Genomic DNA, 15,668 nt, shown 5'->3' with positions numbered 1-15,668 from the left:
CCTGTCATAAAATATCCCTGAGGGAACCATGCACGTCGGTTTTCAGTGGATCTGAAAGCATTGTTTAACAGTAAGAACGGATGCTGAGGCCATCCATTTCTGGAGTTACACCGGAGTAGTGAGGAATCTCTGCTTTCCACGTTTACGGAGCTGACTTTAATGCCATTCTGCATGGTGGTCTTTAAACCCACAGAGAAGTAGTCCTGGCTTGTCCTGACTCATACGGACACCTTAGTAAGCAAACAGTCCTTCTGGGAGTGTCACAAGCAAGTTTTGAACAATTGATCCTTATTGGATCTAAAACTTAGAAGATATTTTAATGAGTTCTTAGGAATTTAACACGATGTGTTTTGACCATGGTCATCCTTCAACTACTCCCGTATCTGCCAATATCTGCTCTCTCTGCCCCCGCTGCCTTCCCACCCAACTTTGAAGTTTCTTCTTCTTTGCCTCCCCCATCATGCCCATTCGTGTTGTTAAACTACACTAGACGGTGAGGCTGACCTAACAAGGCTTACATAATCATAGAAATCTGACTTTCCTGCCAGCAGCTATAAAATGCCAATAGCTCTTCAGTTAGTGGTGGGATTTTGTTTCCACCTCCCCGCTCAACTACATTCTAGGAATTTGGCTAGGGCTTCTTCAGGACTTGTGCATGCTCAGAGTTGCTATGAGTTTGTTTGGGCAAATGCCCTGTTGTGTCCACAAAACACTGCTTCCTGATGCTCTCCATTTCCTCCGGCTCTTAGACCCACTGTCTGCTAAGCTCCCTGGCCCTTGGAGGGAGTGCTGTGATTTGTAAGTCCCATTTAGGGCTGAGGATTCCACAGTCTCCTATTCTCTGAACACTGACCAGTTAAAGGTCTCTGTGTTAATTATCATCTACTGCAAGAAGCTTCTCTGATTACAGCTGACAGATGCACTGATGTTTGGGTATAGCAGTAAGTCATCAGAAGTCATCTTAATATTATGTCCATTTAACAGAACAATAGTATTTGGTTCTCCTCTAGGGCCTATGACCTGTCTAGCCACAAGTTCTTGGTTTTAACAGTGACAGGATCGGGGTCCATCTACTCTAGGAAATGAACTCTAGAAAACATGTTTTGTGGTCAAACATATTTAAAAGAAAGAAAGGAAGGAAGGAAGGAAGGAAGGAAGGAAGGAACGAACGAACGAACGAAGAAAAAGACCTCAAAATGAGATTGTCTTACTGCAATAGTTAGTAGGGAAAAATAAATTACCCTATAATGGCCACAAAGAAGTTGCTACAATCTGGTTGCCTTGGCCAGTTTTCTTCCTCCGCACATCCAAATTGGGGTAAAAGGAAAAGCTACCAGCGAGGTCTATTATGCAATCAAGTAGAAGATGGAGGAGGTTTGGAGCAAGCTCCCCTTTGTAGACAGAAGTTTCTGTTCCGCTGTGTCCCACAACTGTTCAGTCCCAAGGAAACACAGAGAAGCTTAAATTAACTATAAATTGTTTGGCCTTTTACCTCAGGCTTATTGTTAACTAACTCTTACAACTTACACAAAGAGCAGTCAACCTGGACAGTCCTGAAGCAGTTTAACATGGTTGCCACCTCCTCCTCCCCCTCGTCTTTTTTTTAAGAATATTTTTTAAGAATATTTATTTATTTGTCTATTAAAGTACAATACTATTTTGTTCTTATACATTTCAACTACTACCTTCCTCTTCCTCTTGACACACTCCAACAGGTCACTGCCTTAAAGGTTGTTGGAATTTGTGTGTATGTATGTGTGTGTGTGTGTGTGTGTGTGTGTGTGTTTGTGTATATGATCTCCTTTTTCTGTCTTGTCTTTGAAATATACTACTCTTTCTTTCTTGATCCAATCTGTCAGTAAGACTTTCCCCTAAGCTTTCTTGTTTGATATTCTCAGTTCTTTTTTCCAGTTATATTTCAGTTTGACTTTTCTATCTCTTTTCATATCTTGAGTTGTTTTTTTGTTATCCCCACTCAACTGTTTGTGTTTTGGGAGTCTTCAAGCATCTCTCCTTATCCTCCTTAATCATATTTATAGGTACAAGTTCAGTCTTTGCCTTGTGCGCCAGCCAAGTTGCCTTTGTCAGGGGTTATTACAGTGGTGGTACCCACTGATCCAGATAGTGCTGCCTGCTGGAATCTTGACTGAGCTTGTTTGCCTGGCCATGTGACGGTGACCATGGTTGTAGTGAGCTCCTGAGAGCAACAGCCATGCTGTGTGCAGATAACAGCACTTCACAGTATTCATCCCCAGACCGTGGCTCTTATAATCTTTCTGGATTCCTAAGCCTTGTGAGGAGGAAAGGGTTAACACAGTTTATTCTCATGATATTTTATGTTTTGAAAGATAAGTTGTGGAATATATATTTCACAGAAATGCTTGCTCTAAGAATTATGCTTTCTGCTGTGCACTTCTGCAGTTCCATAAGTTAGAGAACTCATTTAATAAGTGTTCTCTCTATAAGAGTAAAATTCCTGCCAGGCAGAGGTGGCACACATCTTTAATCCCAGCACTTTGGAGGCAGAGGCAGGTGGATCTCTGAGTTTTTAGGTTAGTCAGGTCTACAGAGTGAGTTCCAGGACTACCAGGGCATCAGAGAGAAACCTGTCTTAAAAAATAAGAATAAACAAAAGTGTTTTTAAAAAGGCAGAAAAGAAAAGAAGAAAAAAGTCAAAAGTAAAAATCCTACATGAGAAGTCATACAACTTGGGTGTTGCATCTCTACTGGAACCAAGGGCTGTAGAGGCTGTGTGCAAAAGTATCATTGGCTGGACCTGTAAAAGGGTGAAGTCAAGGAGAGGCATTGAGGACTCCAATGGCACAGAGTGCCCCAACCCATCAGACACCTTCCAACCCACCAGACACCTTCCAACCCATCAGACACCTTCCAACCCATCAGACACCTTCCAACCCATCACATACCTTCCAACCCATCAGATACCTTCTTCTGCTGCATGATCTGATCAGAATCTGGGGCTGACAAAACATCCCATCGTGATGAGTAGCGTGAGCATGGCCTACCTAGAAAGAGCATAAGGAACAGACAGGCTGGACCACAGTGTAAAAGAAGATGGTCTGTGGAGGGACAGGAAATTGGAGAGGATAGAGTGGAGAAAGCCGGGTGGGGGTGAGAAGATTGTACAATTTGTATGATGCAACCATTTGCTAACATTTATAAGAATGTTTGTGGAGATCTTATATTGCTTTCCCTCTGAATTTGTGGCCCAAAAGCTACTGGCAAGTGTCAGTAAAGGAATCTTTTTTATGCTGTAGTCTCCTGGGAGTCTGCCACTGAGTCCTCCTGAAGCTGTGTGTGTTTGCCTTAGTCCCAAGCAGCTTTCTAATTCCTTTAAGGGGATAATGGCTTTCAGGAAGGTGAGCGCCCTGTGATCCACAAGCAGCTGCTGTCATCACTGTTGGAGCAACTCAGCCAGGAGCCTGAGCGGTTCTCAAATTCGATTCCCCTGGAAATGGGAAAATAGCACATCAAGTCAAGTAATTAGTTTTGTTTTTGTTTTTTTTTTTTTTTTTTTTTTTTTGGTTAAAGGTGTTACATTTGCAAGTTTGTACAATTTGGCAGCTGCGGGAAGGATTTAAATGTGTTTGGTAGCAAGAAAGTTCAATTCAAATTATATGAAGATTGAAAGAAGATGAGACCTAGAGAAGCGTCTTTGGAGGAGCAAGGGATGCAAGGTGGATCACTCACTTATTCATGTTATATTAAGGGAAGTCATGTCCTTGAACACAAGTCGTTTCAGTGTTTGTTGAAAACATGGTGTTCTCAAACCTATTCCTCATCACTTCACCAGTGATTTGGGAGCATGGGGAAGCAGTCTTCCAGTGTTTTCCAAAGAGATGGCAATCTTTAAGGCTCTAAGAGTAGCACATGGAGCCACCAAGATGATGCCTTGATTAAATTTGTGTTAATCATGGGCCATACTGAAAGGTGGGTGTGGCCCATCCACAGAGCCTGGGGATTGGCTAGGGAGAAAGACACAGCCCGAGCTTGGTGCTTCAGGGGATGCTAATTGTGCCCAGTGCTTTGTCCATGCTTTTCTTGGCCTCAGTCCTTTATGTGTCCAGGAGTAGGGGCATGAAGAGCAGAGGTGCCATCAGCTGTAACTATCCTTTCTATGATAGGAAGCATGGATTGTTCTAGAATATGCGAGTCTGCTTCCAAAGTGCCCTTCAAGCTCTGGAGCTGGATTTGAGCTGCAGTGATCGCTCCTTCCGAGTTAAGCGATTAAAGATGCCAGTTAGCAAGGCACATAGGTTTGAGCCAGCTTTCTGTATTTATCCTTCCAAAGGATTTGTTGGGGGTCAACTATACATCATGCAACTATGCAATGAGACTTTGAAAAACCCACAAGAGCCTGTTCTGCATTTGCGGGCCATGGTGAGCCAGAGAAGAAGGAGTAGGAAATCCAGTAGAATCAGCAGGGCTAGGGCGGGAGTGGCGGCGAGTCCTGCGGCTTGAATGGCCTTCTCCTGAACTAGTGTCCAAATTTAGCAGTCACGGCAACTGCCTTAAACGGTGCGGAACTTCAAGAGATGACCAAGGCCATCCGTTCTTGCGGAAAGCAGTTCCAGAAAAAGAGCAGCCTAGCTTGGTTCTCCCCTGCCTCACACACAAGCCTTTTCATCAGAGTCCTGCCCAGGTGCAGCCTTTCCATCACAGAGTTCTAGCCCCCAGAATCACAACCAAATTAATTATTATTGTTTATTCATCACATGGTCTGTGATAGCCTCCTAAAGTGGCAGAGACAGACAATGACCAGGGAGATATGGGCGTTTGTCAAAGCACCCAAGAGGAAATCAAAACAGGCTTCCTGGTGGCGGTGATGTCTCAAGGAAGACTACCTGAGGGACAGACAGTAAAGTGATTTACTGCAAAGATTCTATTTAGAACAACCTGCCAATGGGAATGGTCAATCCAGAGCAAGTATTTGCACACTATGGAATTTACCATCTGCCTGAAGGAATAAGAGGCCCCTGGGAGAGGGAAGATGGCGGGGGCAACTTTTGAGAATCAAGTTCTTTTGCTTATGAGACAGACTGCTCTTTCTCCAGGTCAGGGGATGGGGAATGAAGGCAAAGGGGTAGAGGTGGTGCCCTTGAGGAGAAGACAGTGACCTGGGAATTATATGGAGTGTGAGGATGGAGGACAAACTCCAAAGAGATGGAGGAGCTGTACATGAAAGTTTGTCCTAGGCCCGACACGAATCTGAGGAAGAGAACGAGGGTAGAGAGGGCCGAGTCCTCTGGTCCTGTCCAGAGATGTGTATGAAGTGCTATCCACAAAGATAGGAAACAGAGGAAGGACAGGTCTTGGGAAAAGACAAATTGGTTATGAAGAAGTTGAACATTAAATGGTGAGTATACAACAGATGCTTAATACGTATCTGTAGATTGACCGAACCTGTGGTAAAAGTTTGCAAACTGGGAAGGGGTCTTTCTCTAGGATGGAGATCTTGGGGAGAGAGTTTCTACTCTGAGGTCTTCAAAGTACAGATGAAGCTTAACTTTTTGGAACTGCTGTTGAGGTTCAAGAGAAAGACTGGAGAGGGGTGGAGGGCACAGGAACTGAATGCTGAGCAATACCCAGCCTCTCAAGACAGGCGGACCAAGAAGCGGTCTCAGGAGGGCTTCTGTGCAGAGGGACAGAAAGAGAGGTAAAATCAAGGGAAGGCTAGGAAGATGGTACAGTCAATAAAGGGTTTGCAGTGCAAATTAAGAGGTTTGATCCCTAATACCCATGTAAAGATTAGGTCAGAGATATGCCTTTAACGCGTTGTTTCTGGGAATGCAGAGACAGAGGCATCCCTGGGCCAGCTAGTCTGGGCTAATTGGAATTTCTGGGCTCAGGGAGAGATCCTGCCTCAGAAACCAAGGTGGAGAGTGGTGGAGGGTGACATTCAATGTCTACCTCTGGCTTCTGCTTCCATTTACCTCACTCAGGCTAGTGCATGCGTACCTCATAACGTGTACGTATGCATAACAGAAAAAGAGGGAGGGGCAGGAAAAGAAAACTACTGAGAAGTGATAGAGAAAAACCTTAAACTTCTGGTAGGCTGGAGGGCAGAAACTTCGGTGTAGTTTGTTTTTGGATACTGATACTGACTGAATCGTGTCTCCTCCAAACCCATAGTTTGAATCCTTATCCACTTCATGGGACTCTCTCCACATAGGAACCTGAGGAGGCAGTTAGGGATGAGGGAGTGATGTCGTATGTTTCATCAAGCCTGAGCGAGAAGAAGTACCACCTCTTGCTCATTCTTCTCCTTTTGTTCTCATTCTGTGATGAGCCAGCCACACTGAGAAGCCAAGCTACCTGTGGGTTAGGAATAGGGCCCCGCTCTCAGATTTCAGTTTTCCTAACCAGAAGAAAGGAAATGCCTGCTGTTTGTGTTCCCTGTCTGTGATGTTTGATGATGGCAGTCTGAGCTGACTAAGACAGTAACAGACACCTCAGAGTTGCTCTTGGTAAATAGAGTAATCAATATTGTTTCAGTGAACTGAATGAATGAGTCATCCCTTGGCATGGTTACAGACACACTACTCCCTCAGTACAGCATGATGGTACCTTGGGGAGTGGGAGAGAAAAGGGGAACCTGCTAGCTAGGATGAGGGTCCTGGGTGCTCAGGGAGAGTGGGAGGCAGCTGTGACTGAATACAAGGGAAGGCTTAGACAAAGGTTCAAAACTCAAATGTTCTGCTTGGCTATTCTTCTTACCTTTTTATGGGCTTGGCTCTGAAATTGGAGACAGTTCTTGGCCAATTATTTGGGTGTGTGTGTGTGTGTGTGTGTGTGTGTGTGTGTGTGTGTGTGTGCAAGTCTCCTAACTGTAGATAAGTCTATCTGAATTTAAGTGTATTTAGCCATTGGCTATTGCACCGCACAAAGAAATAGCACCCTAAGCTGACAATGTGATTCCTCTAGTAAACAATAGATGGAGGAAGGAGAAGGACACTGTGTGACAATAACTGGGATAATTGCAGTTCATATGTTACAGCATTTGCCATGAAAGCCCTTTCTGAATTACCTTCTACCGTGTGCGACAGAGGTAAATAGTATAAAACTTTGTAAGGTATTTGGAAAAAATAAAATTTCCAAGAAATGTAAGAAGAAAGAGACTGAATTCTGTTAATCTTGAGCATTACCTCCCAATCACTCATTGATCTGTAATAAAGAGTAGCCGTTACGCTTGGCAACCAAGAATTGGAATTATCTTCAAGCCACTATCAGGAAGACAGAGTAGATCTCAGGTCTCGGCTTATGAGAGGGCTTTGGTTGAGCTACTGGCATACAAATATACTTTCTGTGTATTGGCAATACGGTGGAATGATAAGGCTTCCCATTGCCTTCTGGTTACCGTGTATCCTTGCATCTTCCAAGCTTAACACTGCAGCACCTTCAAAGTCTACTGTAGCATGAGTAATAAAAACCCAGAGTCAGATATTGGGGTTCAACCCGAAGACCAGAGAGGCAAAACAGTTAAGCCACTAGAGAAGTCTTACCTCAATCAAGGCTGGGCGACCACCAACTATGCAGACTAAGCCTCTCTCCCTTCTCATTTTATATTCCCTTTAGTGCTGGGATTAAAGGCGTATGAGTCCCTAGGACTGGGTTAAAAGTGTGAGCCACCACCACCTGGATTTGTTTCTGCATTGATCTTGTGTAGCCCAGGGTGGCCTTGAACTCACGGAGATCCACCTGCCTCTGCCTCCCGAGTGCTGGGGTTAGAAGTGTGTGCCTGATCTCTAGTGGCTTTAGCTTTGCCTCTGGTCTCCAGACAGGATTTAGTTATATGCCACTACAAATAATATGCCACTACAGTCTGCTATTCTGAAAAGGCCTTTGGATGAGAAAATCTTAGTAAAATTCAGGGGCTTCCAGGGGACCCACCACAGGCAGCAGACTTTGGCGGAGGAAATCACAACTCTGCATCCTGTTGCCAGGGGAAGTGGATGCTGAAAGCCCGGTACCTGGATGGGTGCACTGTTATTTGGAAATGGGTTTTATGTGCCCCAACTTGTAAGTGGTCACCTGGGTCGGGTAAAAACGAATCATCTATGGCAACAAAGCAGCCTGTAGGTGGGGGATTGATTAGAATAGGTGTGAAGGAATTCTCTGCGTTGACTGGAATAGTCAAGTGGTTCATACTTTGATTGACATGGTTGTTCATGGCCAAATCTATCCATATTTGTCAGGCTGCATACTTAACATATGCACATTATATTGTGTATGGAGTTGGCTTCCAAAAACAAAACTCTAAGGTCAAAATCTGGAAGTCAATTAAAACAGAAGCAATGCCCAAACTATCTTTAAGAAGGGAACTCATTATACTTCTGCTTAGGGAAAAACTGTATCAAATCAGGACTCAGTGGCATGTTCACTCATTTCTGTGATTCCAGTGCTCTAGAGGCTGAGTCAGAAGGATCATCATGGGTGTAGAGCCATCCTGGGCTACACAGTGAGTTTTGGGCTTCAAGCTGAGACTTTGCTTTAAAGAGAAAAGAAAGAAAATAAAAGACAAAAGGGAAGGAAAGAATGAACACAAACGCTCATACACACACACACACACACACTCACCATTTATAATCAGGGTAATGTTCGGTCTGAACAGAGATAAACTTCCCATCTCAGTGCAGGGACCACACTGGTCGCACAAGCTATGATGTGACTATGTCTCCATTCTACTTCTTTTGTATTTGTAGAGGGACGCTGTTTTGGTAAATGTAAAAAGCCTTCCGTGCGCCTGGAGAGGAAGCTGTGTCTGGCCCTTGTCCTGCCTGGTTAAGAACTAAAATGAAACGCTTTCTGGTGAATCATGCGGCCAAGCATTGCCAGTTTATGCGTCGAGATTGGATGAGTTTTAAAGTTAGATTTTTATGGCTCCAGTTGCTGTGATGGTAGGAAGATAGCATCCCAGAAAAAAAAAAGCAGTTGGCAAAGTACTGGATGGCCGTGATCACATGGGACGTCAGTTTTCAGCGATGGTCATTTGGGCAGATGGGATATCATTTTGTCATTTGAAGTATCAAGATAGGAAATTAGCTCATATTTGGTGACCTAACAATGACCAGACAGGATGCTACAGATTCAAGTTCTCAGAGGTGGACCTTGCGTTTGAGTTTCTCCTCAGCAGGATGAGGTGATAAAAATGACTTCAGTTCAGGGAGGAAGTTGATAAAATGGCTGAGAACAACAGTCACTCCGAGGAGGGAGGGCTCGGGGGGTGACCGTGAGGATATGGTGCTGCTTAGGCCAAACCTCAAGAAGGCACATGTGTTTTCTTCCAAGTCAGGGAAGTGGGTAGTCTAAGAAAAAAGAAGACAGGCTTTGGGGGTCTTTGGAACAAGTGGTTTCATTTGCCTGAAGACCAGGCTACCTGTTGGAGGTGATAAACTAGAAAGGGCAGGTCTGGGGGAGAGGAAGGCCTTGGCTCTTAGGGAAGCTGGGGTTTGGGATGATGATGGAGCTTGTACAAGGTAGAACCTGCGGCAATGCAAAGTCAGGAAGACAAACCGGCGGTGGGACGAGGGAAGAGGACGAGGGAAAGAAACAGGAGGAGCGGTGCTTGGAAGGGCTCCTTGGATGGGTGAGGTGAGAGGCTAGGGGAAGCAGTGGGAAGGGAGAGAGTACAAAGCTATAGGCTCAGGGGTTGCTTCTTGGCTGGCTATAGAAGGCAAAAGAGTGTCAGGCCCTAGAGGAAGTAGCGATGTCTTAATGTGGGGGACTGGAGGGACCATCAGCAGTGATGTGTCAGGAGCCGCTGAAGGGAGAGCTGTGTCAAAGTGGAGAGAATGAAGATGGGTTCCTCCATTACCCAGCTCTGAGCAGGAGACCCCTGGCCACGGGATCCGGAAACTGCACTGGGCAGCAGCCTGAGACAAACCCGTCTTCTCGTCTTCACCTGGATATGCCAGGAGGCCACAGCAGTCGAATTGCTCAGTGTGGGAGTCAAGAGAGAAGAGGGAGAATCCAGGAGGAAATTGGTGGCTAGAGCACCACAGGACAACCAGCACGGTGCGCCATGCTTTCCCAACAACCCCTGGTGGTGGGAGCCTGAATGCTCTGCCAAAACTGTCTTTCTTGGGCTATCTCAGGCTAACCGGGATTATAACCTTCTCCACAGCCAAAGTCTCTGAGATGATGGCTGCCTTCTTGCCCTGCCTTTTCCTCGCAGGCCTCCACCCCACGTTTCTCTTTTCCATTCCAACTTCCCTTGGCTCTCTTGTCTTCTACTCTTTCTCCCTCCTTCCTTGCATACTTTTGTTTTGGACTGGCTTGGTAAATGGGTGGCCATGGCTGACCTACAGGACTCAATACTATCTCCACCAAAGGGTTAACAACCATTCTTGGCTATGCTTACTTGCTTGTTTCTCTGTGCAGTGTCCGAACTCGAACCCGGGCCTTCCCATATGCCAGGCGAATGCATGTTATGCACACCGCTCCTCTCAATATTTATTTATATTAGGTATTTATGGCCATTGCAGATTGTTGAGGGAGCTGTGTTCTGATATTATAACCTCTAGTCTTGCCAAAAAGAAAAAAACAATGTGTAGTTGTGGTGTGTTATCTTTAGTCTTTTCTCTCTATATCACTTTCTTTGTACTGGCTCAGGTGCCACTCATAAATCTCCTGGTAACCGCCTAGGGTCCCAGGGCCAGAGACTGGCCACTCCTGGCATTGTGATTAGAGTCACCTAATACCTAAGGTGGTGACTAACGTCTGGCACCAAAGGCTTCACTAGGCCTCCTGTGTCCTGGGACCCAGGGTGAGGGCTTAGGCAGGGTACCTCATTCCTCTGCGTTGTGCTGTGGGGGGAGAGACAAGCTGAGAACCAGGTGCATCCAGGCACAAACACCGCTGGAAGAGACCTCTGTCTACAACCAATGCCTGAACGACTGGGAACTTGAGATCCGTTTAAAGCCAAGTCGCTTTATACTCCCACCTCTCAGATTAAAATATCTTTTGGAGGTATGTGTTTATGGACAGCAGTCAATGGGCTCTGGGTGGAGAGGTTCATGGGTTTGGTTAATGAGGTGGGGGAGTATTGCATTTCAGTTGGAAATGTATCCCTGGAATGCCGAAATATTTATTGCAAAGTCTGACCTCCTTATGCCACTGGTAGCATGGCCGTTGAGCATCGGGGCTAGAGCGTTTGAGCCAAACGTATTCCAGAAGGCTTTTCTTGTTAAATTACGTTATTTAGGGAGACCCTCCCCTGGCAGAGTTTGTAAACTCGAGCTCCACACACGTTGACAGCCATTCGAGTTTAGCTGCGAACCTGTGATTTACTGTCAGTCCTGTTCTATCTATAGCAGAAAGCACGGGACACTTCTGGCTCCACAGGTAGGGAGCACAGGGAGCTGGAGTTTCTTCTAGGAACGCAGCCGCCGCTGTCGCTGCCTCTAGCTGTGCTTCTGCCGTCCCTCAGCAGACAGCAAGTCTCCCCGACTCCCCATTCCCACTGCCATTCATCCAGCGTCGCGCAGAAGCCCAGCTGCCGCGTCTGCCGGGAGGGGCTGCCAAGTGCCCTGCCTACTGGCGGCTTCCCGAGAGTCCCTGCCACTCCACATACAAACACATCCTCACAGGCTCTGGCTTGATCACACACCGAGCCACTCGATCATTGGAGCACATTCCTTCCTTCCTTCCTTCCTTCCTTCTTACTGTCTCGGCCCGCACCTCTACAAACCCATGGAACATTTCTGGAAAGGCGCTCTTGAACCAGCAGGGTAGGATCGGTTTTTGATTTCTCTCTCTGTAGCTTGAGCATTTTGAGAAAGCAACTTACCTTTCTGCCTACTGTCTGTATCCTAGCCGGAGAGGAGGCTGTGCTATTTTTCTATCAGGGGGATCTGCGCGGCTCCTTTTTTCCCCCTTTCTGGACTTGTAGGATTCTTTGTACCGTTTATATATAATTTGCAGGCTCAGATTTTTAAAAAGCCCCATGAAGTGCTTGCTTTTGCATGTGTTTTAAAAAGGCATTTGAAAATTGAAAGTGTGGTTTACGGAAACTAAATCTTCTGTAAAAAGATTGCTGGCCATGAAGAGAAATATCTGCGATTCACCTAATGTGCTTTTAACCCTTTCTTTGCTGTCACCTATACTTACGGATGCCAAACTTAACTTTGTCTTTGGATTTAAATCAGCTTAGCTCTATATCATCCAAAATGATCCGTTTTTCTAAGAATTAGATAAGCAATTACTCAGTAGAAAATATTTTTAAAGTGTTACTATTAGCAACAGCAACCTTGACATTTGCCGGTCAAAGAGTATCAGGTACTCTTTGGGAGTATATGGAATAGGAATTAAAGTCAAATGCTAATGGGTGTTTTGGGGGATATCAGGTTGGGGTAAAGGCAGTTTATTTTTTTAAAAAAGTATAAACATATCTTTTGTTACAGTAACAGGTGTGTATGCATGAGCAGTCAGAATTTAATTCAATACTGGATTATAAACTTTTTTTTTTTACCTCTTTGTCATTCAGGTATTTGATTTCATATGCCCCTACCTCAAGTGAGCCCAGAGGGTCCATTTGTAGAATTCAAGAGCTGGAAGGCAGGGGAGGCTTTCAAAAGTTTCTGCTTAGCCGGACAGGGTTATCTAATTGCCAGAGCTATGGTTAAGGGTTCCAGGTGATATTTTATAGGAAAACGTCTCATGCCACGTTCAATTTTCTCAAGTTTTGGTTGCATAACCTGTGGAAGGCAGGGACACCCATGTGCGCCTAACTGAAGGTTTTTCTGAATCATAGCCGCATGAGAATTTCAAAAGGAAGTGAATTTGGTACTGGGGTCCAACAAAAACAGAAAAGCCAAGCTGGGCGAATCTGTGATGGCTGTGCTGGAAGGGACCCCTTGGTGATCGGTTGGGTTCTTTTTTTTTTTCTTCTGCAGATGTGGAAGCTGAAGGCTGGTCGTTTTCTCTTGACTCCAAATACAGGTCTTCCTATACATGCTCCATCTCCGCTCTCCTGGCCCTAGATGCCTCCTGTGTCCGCCAATGCTAAATATAGCTAGCTGTCTGTGGCTGGCTGCATATGCGACCACACACCCCTTCCTATTTGCCATATCTCAGTTACAGATACAGTTACCATCCTCGCAGGGTTATTCTATGCATACACTACGTACTTCCAGCCAGCAAGAAGACCGAATCAAACAGAAAGAGAGACAAACAGAGACAGATTGGAGCCTGGCACCCAGCACATAGGCAACACATCAGGAAAAAGCGGCCTGTGGCATAGTCTGCATTTGTTGCAAACCTAGTCTTCCTAAGGGTGGGGGTGGGGACACGGCTGCCGGAGAGCCCTCTGCTCCCTCACACCCCCTACAGCGAATCCCAGCAGCGAAGAGCAGGAAAGTTAAGTTCACGGAAGCGGTATTTAGGGCGCGCTCGCTGATGTTTCCAGCAGTGCCTGTAAGCAGCAGCCCTCGGCAGGCGGCTTCCAGCAGGTTTGCGATGTCTAAGATCAGGGAAGGCCAGTATGTAAAGTTGGAGAACCGGGGAGTGGTGGGGTGCGCTCGCTGGAGTTGGGTCACCTGGGCTCTGAAGGATCGCTCTGCCCCTGGGCAGGGCCAGGGTCAGTGCTCACGCCAAGGATATCTGCGCTGCATCGCCTCTAACTGCGGGCTCTGCTTTTTTTTTTCTTCCAGGTGGCCCGTCCGCTGCTGAGCCCTCTGCGTGCGCGGGGAGCCTGTCTGTGCCTGGCCGGCTGCAACTGACCATGACCATGACCCTCCACACCAAAACCTCGGGAATGGCCTTGCTGCATCAGATCCAAGGGAACGAGCTGGAGCCCCTCAACCGCCCGCAGCTCAAGATGCCCCTGGAGAGGGCCCTGGGCGAGATGTATGTGGACAGCAGCAAGCCCGCGGCCGTGTTCAACTACCCCGAGGGCGCAGCCTACGAATTCAACGCTGCCGCCGCCGCCGCTGCCTCGGCGCCGGTCTATGGCCAGTCGGGCATCGCCTATGGCCCCGGGTCCGAGGCTGCCGCCTTCGGTGCCAACAGCCTGGGGGCTTTTCCCCAGCTCAACAGCGTGTCGCCGAGTCCGCTGATGCTCCTGCATCCGCCACCGCCGCAGTTGTCGCCCTTCCTGCACCCGCACGGCCAGCAGGTGCCCTACTACCTGGAGAATGAGCCTAGCGCCTACGCCGTGCGCGACACCGGCCCTCCCGCCTTCTACAGGTACCCGCGCCACGTCGGGTTGGCCGCTGTGCCAGGGCTGGCCCGGGGAGGGAGCGCGAGAGGGGGAAACCTCACGGGCCACAGATCGCCCCCTCCCACTCCTCGGGGAAGTCAGGAAGGATTCTCTGCGGAGCCCGCCTTCTTTCCACGGGCAGCTTAAAAAAACGATAACAATAACAACAGCAAAAACAATATTCTCTGCCCGCAGGTTCTGTAGGAGAGGCAGATTCAAAAGACCCGTGTTTCCTAACTACACAACCATTGGAAAAACAGTCCAAAGAAGTTATTTATGGGGAGAACACCCCAAAGCGAATAAACCCCAGGTGGCCAAGAGGTTTGTGCAAGGGCCTCCTTTGTTATTTAAAGATGGAGGTGTTTGCGGTTAATGGAGCTCAGGGGTAATTTATTAGTCATTATTTAAAACAAAGTTTTAGTGTGTTGGGTTCAATGCTCTTTTGGACTGAAAATATGCAAGGTATAAGGGAGACGATGGGGTTTTTAGGCAGAGGTGCCTACGGATCTTTTTCCCTATCTTCCCCAGTCCTGGGTTCTGGATTCAGTTCCGGCTGCTCAGAGGAGCCGGTATGGGAGTTGAATGGGTTTCAGCAAGTTTTGATTTCTCTCCGAGTTCGAGTTAGAGCGGACTGCTAGCATATGACTTCTGACAGCTGTGAATTAATAGGTGTCCCGTGTGTTTAGAATCTACTACTCAGAGGCAACAGCGCAGTAATGCCCTGCAGCTAAGTTTCATGTCTGGTCCAGCAGGCAGAAAACGCTCTCGAGTGGCACGCGGGTAGCTCTGTCCTGCCCCACAGGCAGGCACTGTGCAAGAAGCCAGGGCAGTCCAGGACATAGGGGAATCCAGGGCACAGACTCTCGGTGACCTAAGTGACTACTGTTTTGTGTCTTCAATTTTAGTTTCTCCTAAGAGGTTATTATTATTATTATTATTATTATTATTGTTATTGTTATTGTTATTACTTTTGATGTCCCTTTCCTCTCATTTCCGCTTTGCCCCGTGGGCCTGCAGAAGGAGTAGGTGGGTGGTTCTGGTAAACACCCACCTGTAGAGTTGCCTAGGGTCAATAATCCATGGGACAGGTATACATCTTCTGATGCCCACATGCTGCTGAATCTTAGCTAGCTCACTGTAGACTGGCTCCCGGCATTTGGCTCCTGCCTGTGTCCAGACCTTCTGCATTACAAGCCTTGGACCACTTTTTTTTTTTTTTTTTTTTTTTTTTTTTTTTTTTTTTTTTTTTTTTGCTCAGTGTTCTGTGTCCAGATGTATTTACAGCAGAAGAAACAGGACCAAGGTGCAGATTAGCCCCAGAGGCTATTGAAGGGTTGTTTCTTGGTATATCCAAGCTCACCTCCAGCCCGCACAGGGAACCAAAGCATCAGAGACTGAAGTGGATCCAGGCCCAGATTTCACATTCAGGATAAACAGTGAACAAAACTTTTTT

General features: G+C 46.7%; 1 protein-coding gene across 1 annotated transcript in view; it reads left to right on the top strand.

Annotated features, from left to right (window-relative positions):
• Positions 1 to 15,668, top strand: part of Esr1 (estrogen receptor 1) — a 368,654-nt gene that overhangs the window by 101,330 nt on the left and 251,656 nt on the right. Inside the window, 1 exon segment of the mRNA XM_038339005.1 lies at positions 13,668 to 14,202. Coding sequence (XP_038194933.1) covers positions 13,739 to 14,202 — 464 coding nt within the window. The 5' untranslated portion in view covers positions 13,668 to 13,738.

The sequence above is a fragment of the Arvicola amphibius genome, chromosome 8, assembly GCF_903992535.2.
Source record: "Arvicola amphibius chromosome 8, mArvAmp1.2, whole genome shotgun sequence".
NCBI classification, from domain to species: domain Eukaryota; kingdom Metazoa; phylum Chordata; class Mammalia; order Rodentia; family Cricetidae; genus Arvicola; species Arvicola amphibius.
This window is presented reverse-complemented; position numbering and strand designations above follow the sequence as displayed.